Source organism: Meriones unguiculatus, chromosome 9 (genome assembly GCF_030254825.1).
Source record: "Meriones unguiculatus strain TT.TT164.6M chromosome 9, Bangor_MerUng_6.1, whole genome shotgun sequence".
NCBI classification, from domain to species: Eukaryota; Metazoa; Chordata; class Mammalia; order Rodentia; family Muridae; genus Meriones; species Meriones unguiculatus.
Window position 1 is genome coordinate 37,366,420 of NC_083357.1, and position 15,524 is coordinate 37,381,943.

Consider the following 15,524-nt stretch of genomic DNA (forward strand, 5'->3'; position numbering starts at 1 on the left):
CATAAAGGTAAGAGAGTAACTTCAGCCTTGGAAAGCAGAGGCAAAAGCTCTATCTCTGCACCAAGCTGATTAGTAAGCCTAGCAGCATCAGTGACCTCTGGTTTCATTTAGAAACCCTGTCTCAAAGCAAAAACTGAAAGAGCAATTAAGGGAGATTCCTGACACCAACCATAAACACATACACACACATACATACACATATACACACATACACACACACACACACACACACACACAAAGAAGAAAGAAGAAACATCTTCGATAATTAAACTAGCTACGTTAAAATTAGTATATTTATGCTGGACATGGTGGCGTACACCTTGAACCAGTACTTAGGAGGCTGACACAGGAGTCCTGCTGCAAGCGTGAGACCATCAGAGGCTACACAATGATACCCTGTTTTAATGCCAATAACAGTGGCAATGATGTTCAGACTGTCAAGAGTTTAGTTAATGCAACTTGACTTAAAATAAAAAGGTTTTAACTTTTAAACAGCTTGATCAAAGCATGCCAAGAAACCTGCCCTTGCTATAAAAGTAACCAAAATAGTTTAATAATCCAGTCTACAAATACTTTCCTTTTACTTTCTTTATAAGTAAAGTTTGGACATCTAATTTTTTATTTTGACGATCAAACTGTCACTTTGATAAAAGAATAAAAATGAATTTTCAACTTCAGACACATTTTTGTTAAAGCGAAAGTAGAGTAGAATGGATAAAATTAACTTCTAGTGGTCTTAAAAAGTAAAGAAGAGAAGCAATGAGATGGCTCAGCAGTGAAGGCACTTGTCCACAAGCGTGATGACTGGAGTTCAATACCAGGAACACATATAAAAAGTGAAGGAGAGAACCAACTCCACAACAGTATCCTCTGACCTTCACACAGGTGAACACACATATGCACATACACACCCAAATAAAATAACAAAGAAAAATATTTGAAAGATAGGGAAAGAAATGTCTTCAATATATTCAATATAATTAACTAAAAGCTTCATAGAAAAAGAAAGGTGCCACAAAAAAAGGAGTGAATACTTGAATAATTTACAGTCTGTAACTACAAAAATTGCTAAAATGCAAAGATTCTGAATATTACCTATGATGAAATCAAATCTGAAGTGTAGTAACTGAGATTCTTCTTTGTGGGAAGAAATTAAACTTAAAAAAAAATATGTCAAAGTAAAGGCTCTGTAACTTTGAACCACAAGCTCATAAAATAAAATAAAAGATGTGTTTCAATGAAAATCTGTGCTGTTCTCTCAGTATTTTTAGTTTTATTTCTGTTTTAAATTCAGTCTAACGTGCCAGCCCAGGGTGACCCAAGATCTGCATTCTTTCTGCCTCTCCCACCATCATGCCTAGCTTAATAAGCTCCAATTTTTGCCACCTTGATATGGCTACTTTACATATATCAATTTAACAGAAATAGCACAATCTCTGAGGACACATTTCGTATTTTATTTACATTTTAAGTCTAATTTTAATCTCAAAATCACATATCCATACACCTATTTCCTTTTCGTTGACTTCACTTAAAACTTCTAAGCATGTTTTATTACACAAAGACTGTAAACAAATTATCATGTCTGTTACATGTAATAAATGAGAACAGCTTAACAGAAATTCATCAATACCCCCAAACATCTTTTTATAAATACAGGTATCAAAGCAATCCTGAACCTATTTTTGATACTAGTAGTAGTCAGCACCCACACCACTTCAAGAATTAACACAATTTGTGACTATTCATTATACCTGTTACTTTAAACAATTCCAACTGCAGCTCTAAGTATGACGGTTAAAGCATGCCATTTCTGTTCTTCCTTCTTGAGACTTTACTTTTCAGAACAACAAAGGTGTCCATGGCCATCTGACACTCCTTTGCCATGCTTCTGTCTTGAAAACCTGAATTCAATTTGAATATTTCAGGTTCATGTTTAAATGACAGTGCTTTAGGTAGAGAAAGAAAAATGGTGCTGCACTTGTTACCTGAAAACATAATAGGTGTACATATATTAAATATATTCTTACAACTGTCCAGGTCATGTTTACCAGCTGAAATTCTTTTACTTAATGTGTGGGTATTTTGCATGGTGATACTTAATCAAAACATTAACATGAGTAGAAGGTTGTTGATTTAAGACAAGTTTTGAGATCCACTATTAGTTGTTGTATGTCTGTCCTTCTGGTGGCTGTGGAAGCTTCATATTTTCTTTGGACATCATTAGGCGTCTTAGCTCTTGAAGTACAACTTTAATGCTATAGGAGTTTTGCCATTTTGCTAATACTGGTATGCTCCGTGCATCCACCTGAGAGAGGAGGAAAAGAAAGACAATTAACTACCAAGTGTACAGTATTGCAGAACCATAGCTAGACATGGTAGAGCACAGCTGGAATCCTAACAGAGAAAAGAGGATTTCAAGTTTGAGCTAGCCTGGGCTACATATGGAAACCTTGTCTTAAAAGAAAACACAATAGTATTATTAATGATGATAATGTACTAGATACCAATATTTTAAATATACTTTAACAAGAACACTATACTATGAAATTATAGATTTTAAAATGTGTATTTTAGGGTCGGTGAGATGGCTCAGCAGTTAAAAAGTGCTGGCTGCTCTTACAGAGATCCAGAGTTTAGTTCCCAGCAACCACATGGTGGTTCACACCATCTATAACATGATCTGATGCTCTCTTTTGGCATGCAGGTGTATGTGTAGATAGGGCACTCATATACATTAAATAAATATTTTAAAAATGTATATGTTAACATTAAGGTTCAGAGTTCATGTATTTTAAATTTATGCATTTTTTAAAAATATTCCTTAACAAAACTTTTCTAAAATTCTAAATTAAGTATTTTCTGTATTTCAAAATAAACATGCAGCAATCTTGTTACCAGAATTATTATATGCATATAAACATTAAATAACTATTTAGTAAGCATTTATAAGTGCTTCTTAATAATTAAAATATGAGTATAAGGTTACTGATTTAAGACAAACTTTAGATTACTAACATTAGTCAGAACACTGCTTTCTATTTTCAACAAGGAGGAAAAAAAGGTTAAACTACTTCTACCCATAGAAGTAGTTTATGTAATTGTACATTAAAACTGTATATAAGATGACTTAATATAGTACAGCTTTTAACAGACAACTGTAAGAACAGCACTAAAGAAATTACTGGAGGCCAGGAAGGGTGCTGCATACACATCTTAATCCGAAAATCAGGGGCAGAGACATGAGTTAGAAGCTAGCATGGCCAGCCTATACTGTGAGCTCCAGGCCAGACAAGAATATATAGTGGGATCCTGTCTCAAAAACATGGGGAGAAGGACAGGAAGGGCAGATGGCAAGAGGGTAGAGAAGAAGAAGATGATAGTGGTGGGAGGCAGGAAAGGAGGAGAGAGGAGGAAAAAAGAGAGGAAGAGGGAAAGAGGGAGAAAGTGGGGGGGGGGGGAACTACTAAAGCTAGTAGGTTCATAGTATCCATGTTAGAAAAACAAAACAGTTGGATCTCGTACAATTGCAATGAATCTGAAAACTACAATTAAGAAAATAATGCTACTTTGCAGCCAGTCCTGAAGATACCTGATAAAACAGGGTCAGATGAAAGGGGAGGAGGTCCTTCCCTATCAGTGGACTTGGAAAGGAGCAGGGAGAAGATGAGGGAGGGAGGGTGGGATTGAGAAGGAATGAGGGAGTGGGATACAGCTGGGATATAGAGTTAACAAAATGTAACTAATAAGAAAAAAAAATAATAACAATGCTATTTACAATAATAGGACCAAAATTAGTAAGACCTACGTACCAGGAACTGAAATACTATTGATAAAATTGGAAAGACCTAAATAAGTGTACACGGATTAGAAAGTTAATACCTTGAACATGACAATACTCTTCAAGTTGATCTATAGATGCAAATAAATGCTTATCAAAATTCCAACCTGTCAGGCATAGTAGCCCACTTCTGCAATCCTCAGCACTCAGAAGAGCCTAGGGCTACATTTTAAGACCCTCAAAAACAAATTTTCCCAATTTCCTTTAAAATATTTTTTGTCCTAGAAATGAACAAGCTAATCCTAAAATGTATATTAGAATGCCAAAAATAAGAAAAATATGAAAAAGAAAAGTTCTTATTTCAAAATGTTACAAAGTTACAGTGCTGTCTGCAGAAAGATTAATACAAAGTGGAAGTCCAGAATATTTATATAAGCAAAAATTCAAAATACGACATAGATCAGAAATATTAAAACCAGAAAACTGATAGGAAAATATATGGTAGTCAACCTTCATAATATAATTTTTGACAGTAGTTTCTCAGACATTAATACCTAAAGCACACTTAACAAAAGAAATAACAGACTTCATCAAAATTAGAAATGTTTGGCCAGTCTATGATGACACATTCCCGTAGTCCTAAGTACTGAGAGGGTGAGGCAGAAGAATCACTTGAGCTAGGAGTTTAAGATCATCTTGGGCAATACAAGAATGTCCTGCCTCAAAACATAGCCAACAAATTTAAAACAACTGCACCATAAACCACACCATCAATAAAGTAACAAGTATGATACAGAGCACTTCTCCAGTATATAAAGCACTCTTAAAACTAAATAATAAAAAGTTAACAACACAATTATAATGTATAGACTAAAGTAGATGCAAACAGGTAGCTGGTAAGATGTCTCTCAAAGATCAACGGCTCCTAAACTGAAGCCCTTCATTTGTATATGGACAGGCCTAATTTCTTTTTATTAAGAGCTCCTTGGAGGTGGCAAGATGGCTCAGTGAGTAAAGGCACTTTCTGCCCTAGACTCAATCTCCATTATTTACATGATAAAAACAGAGACTCAACCCCTGAAATCTATCCCCTGACCTCCACATGTGTGCTGTGATATGGGTACAAATAAACCACATACATACATATGCATACATACACAAATTAATTCAACTTAAAACAATTATTTTAAAAGTTTTAGATAGAGCTACATATAACTAATGTATATACTTCAATACAGTTGGAGATTAAGTATAAACCAGATTAAGTATGAAATCATCACCAGAATCTAAGTCATAAACCTATTCCCAGCTCCAGATTATCTCCTGCTCTTATTGTCACTTCTGTATGTGATTAGCTTCTAATGTACACAGTGTTTAAATGTCACTTTCTAGGGTCCTGTGTTTTTATGTCAACTTGACACAGCTATACAGTTATTTGGAAGGAAGAAAAAGAAAATGTTTCTAAAGATTGGGCTGTAGGCAAGCCTATAGGACATTTTCTTAATGATTGATGGGGATGACATTTTCTTAATGATTGATGGGGAAGGGCTGGTACTAGTACAGTACCAGCCCTTGTCTGGTAGTCCTGGGTTCCGTAAGAAAGCAAGAGTGAGCAAGTCATGTGAAGCAAGCCAGTAAGCAGCACTCCTCCATGGCCTCTGCATCAGCTCCTGCCTCCAGTTCCCTGCTCTGTAAATCCTTGATGATTATCTGTTATATGGAAGAGTAAGTGAACTTATTTACACTTATTCACAGTGTTTGACCACAGCGGTAAAAACCCTAGGACAAGTCTGTCTTGTTTTTGTCTGCTTTCATTCTCTTGCTTCTTAAACAGACATCATGAACCGTTTTTTTGCTAACTGTCCCAGTCTTTGTGGTAAGAAACTGCACATAGTTTCATGGCAACAGACTCAAAAGGCTTTAAGAAACCAAGGCTCTACAAGGCATTTAACCATTTTGGCCATGAGTAAACTTAAACTGAATCTGCACCACATTGAGCATTCAGTTATACTGAAGGATAAGAAGTAAAGAGATCATAAGAAAATATATCCTATCATATCAAAATCTGTACCCTATCAGTCTATAAAATAAAATAGCCTCCAACACTCGAGCCCTCACAGCATGAAACTCTGTAATACATACTCTACCATCTAACTACAAACAAGGAAGGTTTACCAAATAAACAAAAAACACAATTACTAAAACACCCACCATGACTACTTGTGTATGTAACATGTATTAGCCTCAAAACACATAAAACTATCCTCACACAGTCAATATGAAATTCTATTTATCAGTTATAAAAGTAACTATCCAGCCAATTATAGTGGTACATCCCAAGTTCCAACTTGGCCTGGATTACAAAGCAAGACATTATCTCAAAAAACAAACAAAAAATTCCAAGTTCTTCAATATCAATGAAGAAAAACACTCTGAATCCAACATTTATCTTACTCTAAGCTCATTTCTATATTCCTAGAATTAAATCAATATTTGCTTTTCTGTTTTCAAATCGCAAATGATAATATAAAGCATTACTGAGAAAATATATTGATGAAATACTCTCATACCCAATTAGTGGAACAGACACTGACACAACTATACATAAGCCTTACAGCTTAGTACATACTCCACTACTAGGTGTACTCCCCCAGAAACACTACTCACACTACATTCAGGTTATAGTGGTGGATCATGAACTGAGTGAGAGCTGCACAGACCTTGCTACTTTTTCAGAGGATCTGAGTTTGGACCACCTCAAATGAGGTGAGAAGAGCCACCTGCTGTGCCATTCCTTCTGGTGGTATCTCACATAAAGGTAAGGGAACATAAAAGAAAGAAGCCTTTGTTTTAAGCCTCACTCTTGCTAGCAAGTACATCAAGCTTGTGACTGCAGCTGCTCAGACATCCAATTTCATGGACTACCACAGCCATTGCTGGACTACCACAAATAAACCATTTAGTAAATCACACACACACACACACACAAAAGAAAGAGAGAAAGATGCTAGAAGTGCTGCTCCTTCATTGACAGCCCTATTACATACATGCAAATTAAGTTTTAAGATACTAGGAACATTAAAAAAAAGAAAAGATGAGGATGGCCAGCTGCTGGCTTCTAGGCAGAGTGATGACCACCGTTGCTTAGTTCCAGCCTGTTGAGCTGACACAAAGGCTTGTCATGGAATAGCCCTGACATAAGGCCTATCCACTCTCCTAAGCAGGTTGTGGAGTTTTAAGTAATAGCTATGAACATGAGCAGATTCCTCACTTGAGCTGCACTTCTTACATGTAACATAGTGAGGCTTGATGTAACAAGCCTAAATGTTCAGTAAACAAAACCTGCAGTATTGCCATCTGATTTCTGAAGAACAATGTAGCAGAACATAGTAAAGATTTTAAATATTCCCTAAGGGTTTTCCAGAAAAAAAAAAAAAAAAAAAGAACTATATAGATGATATAAATGAAATTTTTTTGAAAAAAAAAAAAAGGCCCCAAAATGTGATTATCTTAATACAAATTTATTTTACCCAATACAATGTTATACGACCAGTTAAAATAATTAAAATATCTTCTATGGTATAAAAACAAATAAACAGGAAGGAAGACTTTGGGAAAGAAGGAGACCAATGGGTAGAGCAATGGTGAACAAGTGAGGGCTACCTAAAAACATTAAAAGGAGAAAAAAAAAAAACAGAAAGAACTACAAGATTATGAAAAGATTCAAAGCCATGTATATTAAGAAATAATTATATGACATTCTTGCCACTTGGATGTACAAAACTGTCCTTTTCTTAAATGTCCTTCTCCCTCCCTTAACATGGATGCTTGACTGCATTAAAATCTTTCTTAATGAACTGTGCTGCACACTGACTCATCCAGAGAACTCTCTGACACAGTCAAGAATGCAGGTTTCATGCTGGGGAGATGGCTCAATCAGTAAACCACTTATCCTACAAACTCAAGGAGCTGAGTTCAATCCCTAACACCCAGTTTTAAAAAGCGAGGAAAAGCAGCGTGTACCTGTATCCCACCATGAGGATCGAGTGAGGGTTGAAATCAGTAAACCCAAAGCCAAATCAGCAAACCCCTGGTTCAGTAAAAGGCTCAGAACAATTAAAGATGACATTGGATAGCAACCTCTGCTGCTGCGAACATACATGGTCACACAAACACAACAACATTAAAAAGGAAAAAAAAAAAAGATGCTTTTTTTTAAAAATTATTTTTACTTTTTAAATTGTGTATGTAAGAGCGTGCACACATGAATGCATGCATATTAATGCAAGTGTCCTTGTAGTCCAGAAGAGGGTTTCAGATCCTCTGGAACTGAAAGGACAGGTGGTTGTTGAGTACGTCCTCTGGAAAAGCAATGCCTGCTTATGTTGGCTCATTTTTCTGTCAACTTGACAGGAGCTCAGATCATCAGAGAAGAAAACCCGCCCATAGGCTTGGCCTTTAGGCACACCTATGGAACATTTTCTAGATTGATGTGGAATGGCCCAATTCACTATGGGTAGTACCACCCCTGGGCTGATTGTCCTGGTTGAAATAAGAAAGCAGGCTAAGAAGCAAGCCAGTAAAAAGCGCTCCTCCAAAGCCTCTGTATTAGCTCCTGCCTCCAGCTTCCTGCCCTGACTTCCTTCAATGACGGGATAGACTGTATTCCTGCCTCCAGGTTCCTGCCCTGCTTGAGACCCTACTCTAAATTCTCTCAGTGATAGACTGTGATGTGAAACTGTAAGCTGAAGTAAGCCCCCTAGTTGCTTAGAGTTTCTCAGAGCTCAGTGTTTCATCAGAGCAATAAAAAACTAAGACAAAGCTCTTAATTATGGAGCCATCAATCTCTATAACCCCTTACACTGTGTCTCTTGAAAAGACTGAAACTTCCCTGGTGGTCTGAATAGAAAAATTCAGAAGTAATGAATTTTCTTGACTGTTGCTTAGCTATTCAGCTTTATTCTTCCAGCTTATATATAACTTTCAATTCTTTGCTCTGTTTTGTTTTGTTTCTGTCCAGAGACTACCTTGTTTAGCAAGTATTCCCAATGGAGAACTTAGGAATCCTCTATATTGCCTGAGATCTAGGTTAAGGTGAACCAACTCTGGAGTGACTTTCACAGAGGAAAAATTCACTCAGCAGCACATTCTGAATTCAAAGCACATTAGGCATGGCCTCTCCTATGACATATATTCTAATCCATTCTATTACTTTTCCTCCTTAAGTACATTTTGTCACATTTGCAACCTCATGGAACAGGAACCCTGCTCATCTCTTCCCCAACACAACTGCCACCTTGCTTTCATAGCCTCAAACTTTTCTCCTGCTGAGACCATCTCATTTCTATAACAAGCAGAGTCAACTAATTCACCATTCCCCCTCCTAGTGGTCTCCTTCGTTCCCAAAAGGAAAGTTTTTGGTTTTGGGAGAGGGGATGGTGTACCATGCCGTAGGAGTGCTGGGATTATGGGTACAATGGCCACCATAATGGGCACTGTTTTTACTGTGGGTTTGAGGGCTCAAACTCTGCTTATCAGGACTGTACAGCAAGTGCTTTTAGCTACTGAGCTATCTCACTGCCTATCCTTCCACTCCCCTACTCAAACAAATTCTAAACAATTCAAATTGACAGCAGGAGAAAACAGAAATGTTTCTTAGATTATTAATAAATTTTTGCCTGTGTTTATATTTTTTAACTGTTAGAAATGAAAATAAAATATCCAATGTTTTTTGTTTAAATTCAACTGAGTTTTTATTAAAATTACTTTGTATGGAGCCAGGTGCGGTGGCACATGCCTGTAATCCCAGCACTTGGGGAAGCAACAGCAGGCAGATTTCTTTGAGTTCAAAACCAGCCTGGTCTACAAAGTGAGTCCAGAAGAGTCAAAGCTACACAAAGATACCCTGTCTTGATAGACAATGGAAGTAGGAGAAAACAAGAAACAGGACAGGAGCCTACCATAGAGGGCCTCTGAAAGACTCTACTTAGCAGTGTATCAAAGCAGATGCTGAGACTCATAACCAAACCTTGGGCAGAGTGCAGGGAATCATATGAAAGAAGGAGGAGTTAGTAAGACCTGGAGAAGACAGGAGCTCCACAAGGACCAAATATATCTGGGCACAGGGGTCTTTTCCGAGACTGATAACTCCAACCAAGGACCATGCATGGATATAACCTAGAACCTCTGCTCAGACATGGCAGCTCAGTATCTAAGTGGGTTCCCTAGTAAAGGGAACAGGGACTGTCTCTGACATGAACTCAGTGGCTGGCTCTTTGACCTCCCCCGCCCCCAAGGAAGCAGCAGTCTTGCTAGGCCACAGAGAAGGACATTGCAGCCAGTCCTGATGAGACCTGATAAACTAGGGTCAGATGGAAGGGGAGAAAGACCTACCCTATCAGCAGACTTAGAAAAGGGCAGGGAGGAGATGAGGGAGGGAGGGTGGGATTAGAAGGGAATGAGAGAGGGGACTACAGCTGGGATACAAAGTAAATAAACTGTAATTAATATAAAAAATAAAGATTTAATTAAAAAAATACTCTGTCTTGAAAAATCAAAAAATTACTTAGTAGAAAAAGAATTCTCAATGAAAAAATTGAGATGTTCAGCCAGGGGTGGTGGTACACGCCTATAATCTCAATACTCAATATGCAGAGGCAGGCACTTTGTGAGGGCAAGGGCAGGCACGGCTCTGTTATACAGAGAAACCTGCTTCAAAAACCAGACAGATAAGACAGATGTTGATTAATTGATTAAAAAAAAAAACTGAAATGCTCAATTTTTTAAGAGGCTGCTCCTGGAGAAAACTTGGGATTAAATTCTAGTGTAAGAAACATTGAATATTAGTCTTTTCTGCTAAACACTAAAAACTTATATTTATAATGTTTTATCTCTTCCATCTTTAGGAGAATATTTCAATGCGCCCATACACACACCTGATAAAGCTTTTATTTATACAAATGCTCTGATGCATTCTCAGTGACTTAAGTGGCCAACTCCTTCCATTTTCTTTCATTTCCTTTGCTCCAACTTCAAATATCTCCCGAATAGTTCTAATTATTTAGCCACACTTTGAACCACTGGGAAGAGTGTGCAAGTTTTTTCTTCATTATTATTATTTTTGTAAGTTTCTTCATAGAAACTTTTTAAAATTGAAACAATAACATGGATCAAAAGGCAAGATTTCCAAAACCGGCTAAAGGTCAATAGCCACTTGCTGTCTGAGCTTAGTAAATGAAACTGAGAGTAAAAGGGGGTTTTTCTTAGGCCATAGAATATGCTTTAGAGCCACTGCCATTAAAAGCAGATCCACAGAAGCAATGTCAGTCACATCTCATGCTTACAGAAAATTAGACCAACACCCAAATTTTATGACTTGAACTAGTATTTTGCCTATCTTTCTATTTCACTTTTCTAGTAATTTTATAATGTTTTATAGAAGTACAAATCTGTAACAGATTAGAAGCAATTTCGTAAACAAATTAACATCATGCTAAGCAGCACAGCCTTAGGGTATACATTACTGTGTAAAAATATTCATTACAGGGTACTCATTGCCAAGCCTGTCACCCTGAGTTTGACTGCACGAAGCTACATAATAAAAAAAGAATACTGACTCCTTTTAGTTGTCCTCTGACTGTGACATAGGTCCATGTGCAGCAAACTTTTCAGTGAAAACTTAAAATAACATAACTGCTCAGCAAGTGGCACATAGAATTTTAACACTGAAAATGAGGAATGTAATTTTTATAGTTTAATATGGAGAATCTCAAATTGGCATGTTCATGACAACATACAAAGTGAGACACATGTACATACATGTAGGTTTGCACAGTAATAGCACAGTGGCATTAACAGGAATGACACCTACTAAATTCAAGAAAACGTTACATGGGACCAAAGCTAAAGGACTTTAAAGCACAAATGATACGATACAATTTAGATTTTATCCTTATGCTCTACTTCACTGTAACCTCTAGGCACCCACTTTAAGAAAAAGTCACAATTTCAATTTTAAAATGTTTTTTTAATTGAAACAAAATAATGGTTATTATCCTAGCTACTTGCTTTGTAAAGACTGTAGGAAGCTGAAAATTTGGGTAATCTAGTAGAGGATCCCACATAGAGGGAGAGAACTGACTCCCAGAAAGGTGTCCTCTGGCTTCCACAAGAGCACACCTGCACTTTCACACACAATTTGTGCTGGTTAGTTTTTATAAACCAGAGTCATCTGGGAAGGGGAAACCTCAACTGAGGAACTGCATCCATCAGAATGGCTTGCGGACAAGTCCCTGAGTACATTTTCTCAACTGCTAATTGACAAAGAAGAGCCTGTCATACCATGTACAGCGCTATCCTGGGGCAAGTGAGAAGAACAAGCCAGTAAGCAGTGTTCTTCCATGTTTCTACCCCAGTTCTTACCTTGAACTCTTGCCCTGAGTTCTCTCAGTGATGAACTGTTTCCTGTAAGTTTAAAATGAAATTAAACCCTTTTCTCCCCAAGCAGAACTAATGGCCCAACAGTAGTACCAGTCAGACTCCAAAGGTAGTCTCATCAAGGATTATTTCCTGAGCCTCCCTTTGTGCCAATCAGCCAATCTCAGATGTGGAGCTGGTCGTCCACCAATAGGTTAAGACCATCCATGTCAAGAACAAAAGATAGAAAACATCTTGCCCACATGCGTTTTCTAGCAAGAGTTGGGTTCTGGTACACCATCTGTGCATAAAGAATGGCCATGCCCATCTACTTTTGCTTTATTTACATGTTCCTTTGTGCAAAACCAAAACTGTTCTTTGTTTCTAACATTATTAGCATAAACTTGTGGCTTTTAAAAAGAGAAGAAAAGAGAACAGAAGGGAGAATGCATACATACATACATAAAGTATTATTAGCATGAAAATATTGGTAAGGAGAGGGAACACAGACACAGAGGAGGTAAACAAGAATACAAAGGGTCAAGAATGTGGACAGTCTTACTTCCTGGTGGGGGATAAAGTTTATCCTATTATGCGGATGCTATTTTGCTCCCTAACATATATTCTGCAATAAGTATGCGCTCAACATGGCACCTTAAGAACATGAGTCCCCAGTGCTTGGGAGGCAAAGGCAGGCAGACCACTGTGAGTTCAAGGCCAGCCCGGTTTACATAGTGAGTCCAGGACAGCCAAGGCTACAGAGAAACCCTGTCTCAAAAAAAAAAAAAAAAAAAAAAAAAGAGCACAAGTTTCCAAAGTCCTATGAACCTAGGAAAAATCTCCTGACATTAGAAATTCAGCTATCCTGAGGCTTCAGCTATCCTGAGGCTGGAGAGATGGCTTAGTGGACCTGAGTTCAATTCCCAGCAACCACACGGCAGCTCACAACTGTCTATAACTCCAGATTCAGGAGATCTGACACCATTACACAGACATATATGCAAGCAAAACCACTAATGCACATAAATTTTAGAAATAAATTGTTTAGAAGGTAGGAAGGGGAGGAGGGAGGGAGGAAGGAAATACAGCTATCCTACTAACTTACATGGGTACAGACAGCTTACTCTCTTTGGTATGTCCTTAAATTTTTAATTCATGTTCAGCCATGAATATTCAAATACTTGTTCCTCAAAGAAAAATATTCTTCATAAGTATTCATTCCTTCTCAAAAAAGAAAATACCTTAACCTAAAAATTAATTTTTGGTTTTGTTGTTGTTTGATACAAGGTTCTTTGTGTACCCTTGGCTGTTCTAGACCTCAGTCTATAGACCAGGCTGGCATTGAACTCATGGAGATCTGCCTATCTCTGCCTCTTGAGTGTGCCACCACTGCCCATGGATTTATTCATCAAACAAAGATTTATTCACACTAAGATTGTTGGTGCAATTAATAAAATTCTAAGAAAAGTGTTACCATAACCTGTAGATATCTGAAGATTTTAAGGATAGGACTGGTGGCTTAATGCCTGTATTCCCAGCACTCAGAAGGCTGAAGCAGAAGGACTGATTCAAGTTCAAGGCTGGCCTGGAACTAGCTACAGTGTGACATTCTATCTTGAAGGAGATGGGAAGAGGGGAAGGAAAGAAAAAGTAACCTAGGACAAACTTTATCTTTCTTGTGTCAGGGCCAGGCTAGCCTCAAACTCCCAATGATCCTGCCTCTACCTTTTGAGTGACAAACTACTCTTTCAGCTGAACAAAACCTTTCAAAACTCCTACTATAGATTATATGCTATATAAAAATAAAGTTATTATCATAACTTACCATTCCACTGGAATTATTGATTCCATTCATATTAATTTTTGTTACAAATCTAACTGATGGAGGAGCTTCTGGGTATTTAGATCCACATTCTACTTTCAGGCTATATATTCTGTTTTCATAGTTTGTCTGGAAGGATAGGGAAAAGAAGGGATGATCATAATGACAAAACTAAAATACTGCCCAACTATCAATAAAAAGAATATAATATGAATATACTTGTTACGATGATGTTTGTTATTGTGTATAAACTTCTGTACAAAGTTACTTGAACTTTGTTAGGAAAAAGGCACAAAGAATACTTAAAGATGAAACTAAAGTAGTTCTACAAAACAGAATCAGAATAATCAACTTACTTTTTGAAACACAAATGGTGTCTATAACAAATTAGAAAAAAAAAAAAACCTTAAATTTAGATTTTGCCTTAAAAAAAAAAAAAGATATCCTGAAAAGTGTGTGGCTTGTATCACACATAATAAAGGTTTTCACCTTCCAGAACAAAACAAACAGAAGTAGGTCCTTCTCTTCTCCTCCAAATCACGTCACAAAACCTGGCAGGCATACCCTAAAGTAGGCTGTTTAACCTCATATTCTATAGCCAGAAAACAAGAAAAAATTTCATCTCTGAAAAGATAGGGATACAAAAGAACCTAACGGGCCTTGTTCAGTACTCCCCACCCTGTTTAATACTATTGGATCAGGCTCCCTCTATGCAAACATGCTCTAGATTGTACAATCTTAACCAACCATTGTAAAGTTCATTACAAAGCCTACCCTGTCATGAAAAACTCTAATGAAATAAATGTGTATTATACACCTCAGCCATAAACCTTGCAAGGTGGAGAAAAGGTAGCATTCTTCCTCCCCTACAGCTCCAATGCAATGACCCATGGAGGAGAAGGCCATGGCATTGCTTTGCCTGTGTCTCAAGAAGCTAGGAGACAGAAACTACAGAAATAGACTTCAGCTGGGCAAGGAATGATACCAGGAAATGCAAGTAGCTTATGAATCCCACTGGGGACACAAATTGCTGAGAAACAAAGTAGGGACTGTAACACTTCCTCCTCATTGGGAGCTTTGCTAAGAGTCTGCCTGCAGGACCACTGATAAGCTTAGTCATACTCTTCAAATACAAAGACTACTGAGAGCACTGGCTGGAGAAAAATCCAATGTAAATAATTTCAAATTTATACTTTACCAAGTTTTTACTTAAATCTTCAAAACATTCTATGCCAGAATGTTAAAACCAATTGCTTTTAATTTTTTTAGGTAGATTATCATCATAATGTTTACAGGCAGTGAAAAACCAGAGTTTACATCACAAACACCAAGTTATAGTCTTTTAACCAGAAATCTTACATTTGCTTTCTCAAGTGTCTTATGGAAGAACCTGAGCAGGAGAAATCAGAAAGAGACTTTTAAGAGTGTACATGAAGTCTTTAAGCTGTGTACTCTTAACAGAGTTGGTATAAAAGGACTGCAAAGAGAACACCAGCAAATGCCATA

General features: G+C 37.3%; 1 protein-coding gene across 5 annotated transcripts in view; it reads right to left on the reverse strand.

The window, feature by feature from the left end:
• Nucleotides 1-1,435: 1,435 nt before the first annotated feature.
• Ube2v2 (ubiquitin conjugating enzyme E2 V2) overlaps nucleotides 1,436-15,524 on the reverse strand; it is a 28,206-nt gene continuing 14,117 nt past the window's right edge. For 4 of the 5 annotated variants that reach the window (XM_021657714.2, XM_060391029.1, XM_060391028.1 and 1 more), the window contains 2 exons: nucleotides 14,022-14,147; nucleotides 1,436-2,308 (listed from right to left, as the gene is read on the reverse strand). In XM_021657714.2, coding sequence (XP_021513389.1) covers nucleotides 2,162-2,308; nucleotides 14,022-14,147 — 273 coding nt within the window. In that variant the 3' untranslated portion in view covers nucleotides 1,436-2,161. The remainder of the gene's footprint in view (nucleotides 2,309-14,021; nucleotides 14,148-15,524) is intronic. The other variant, XM_060391030.1, reaches the window with a different exon arrangement.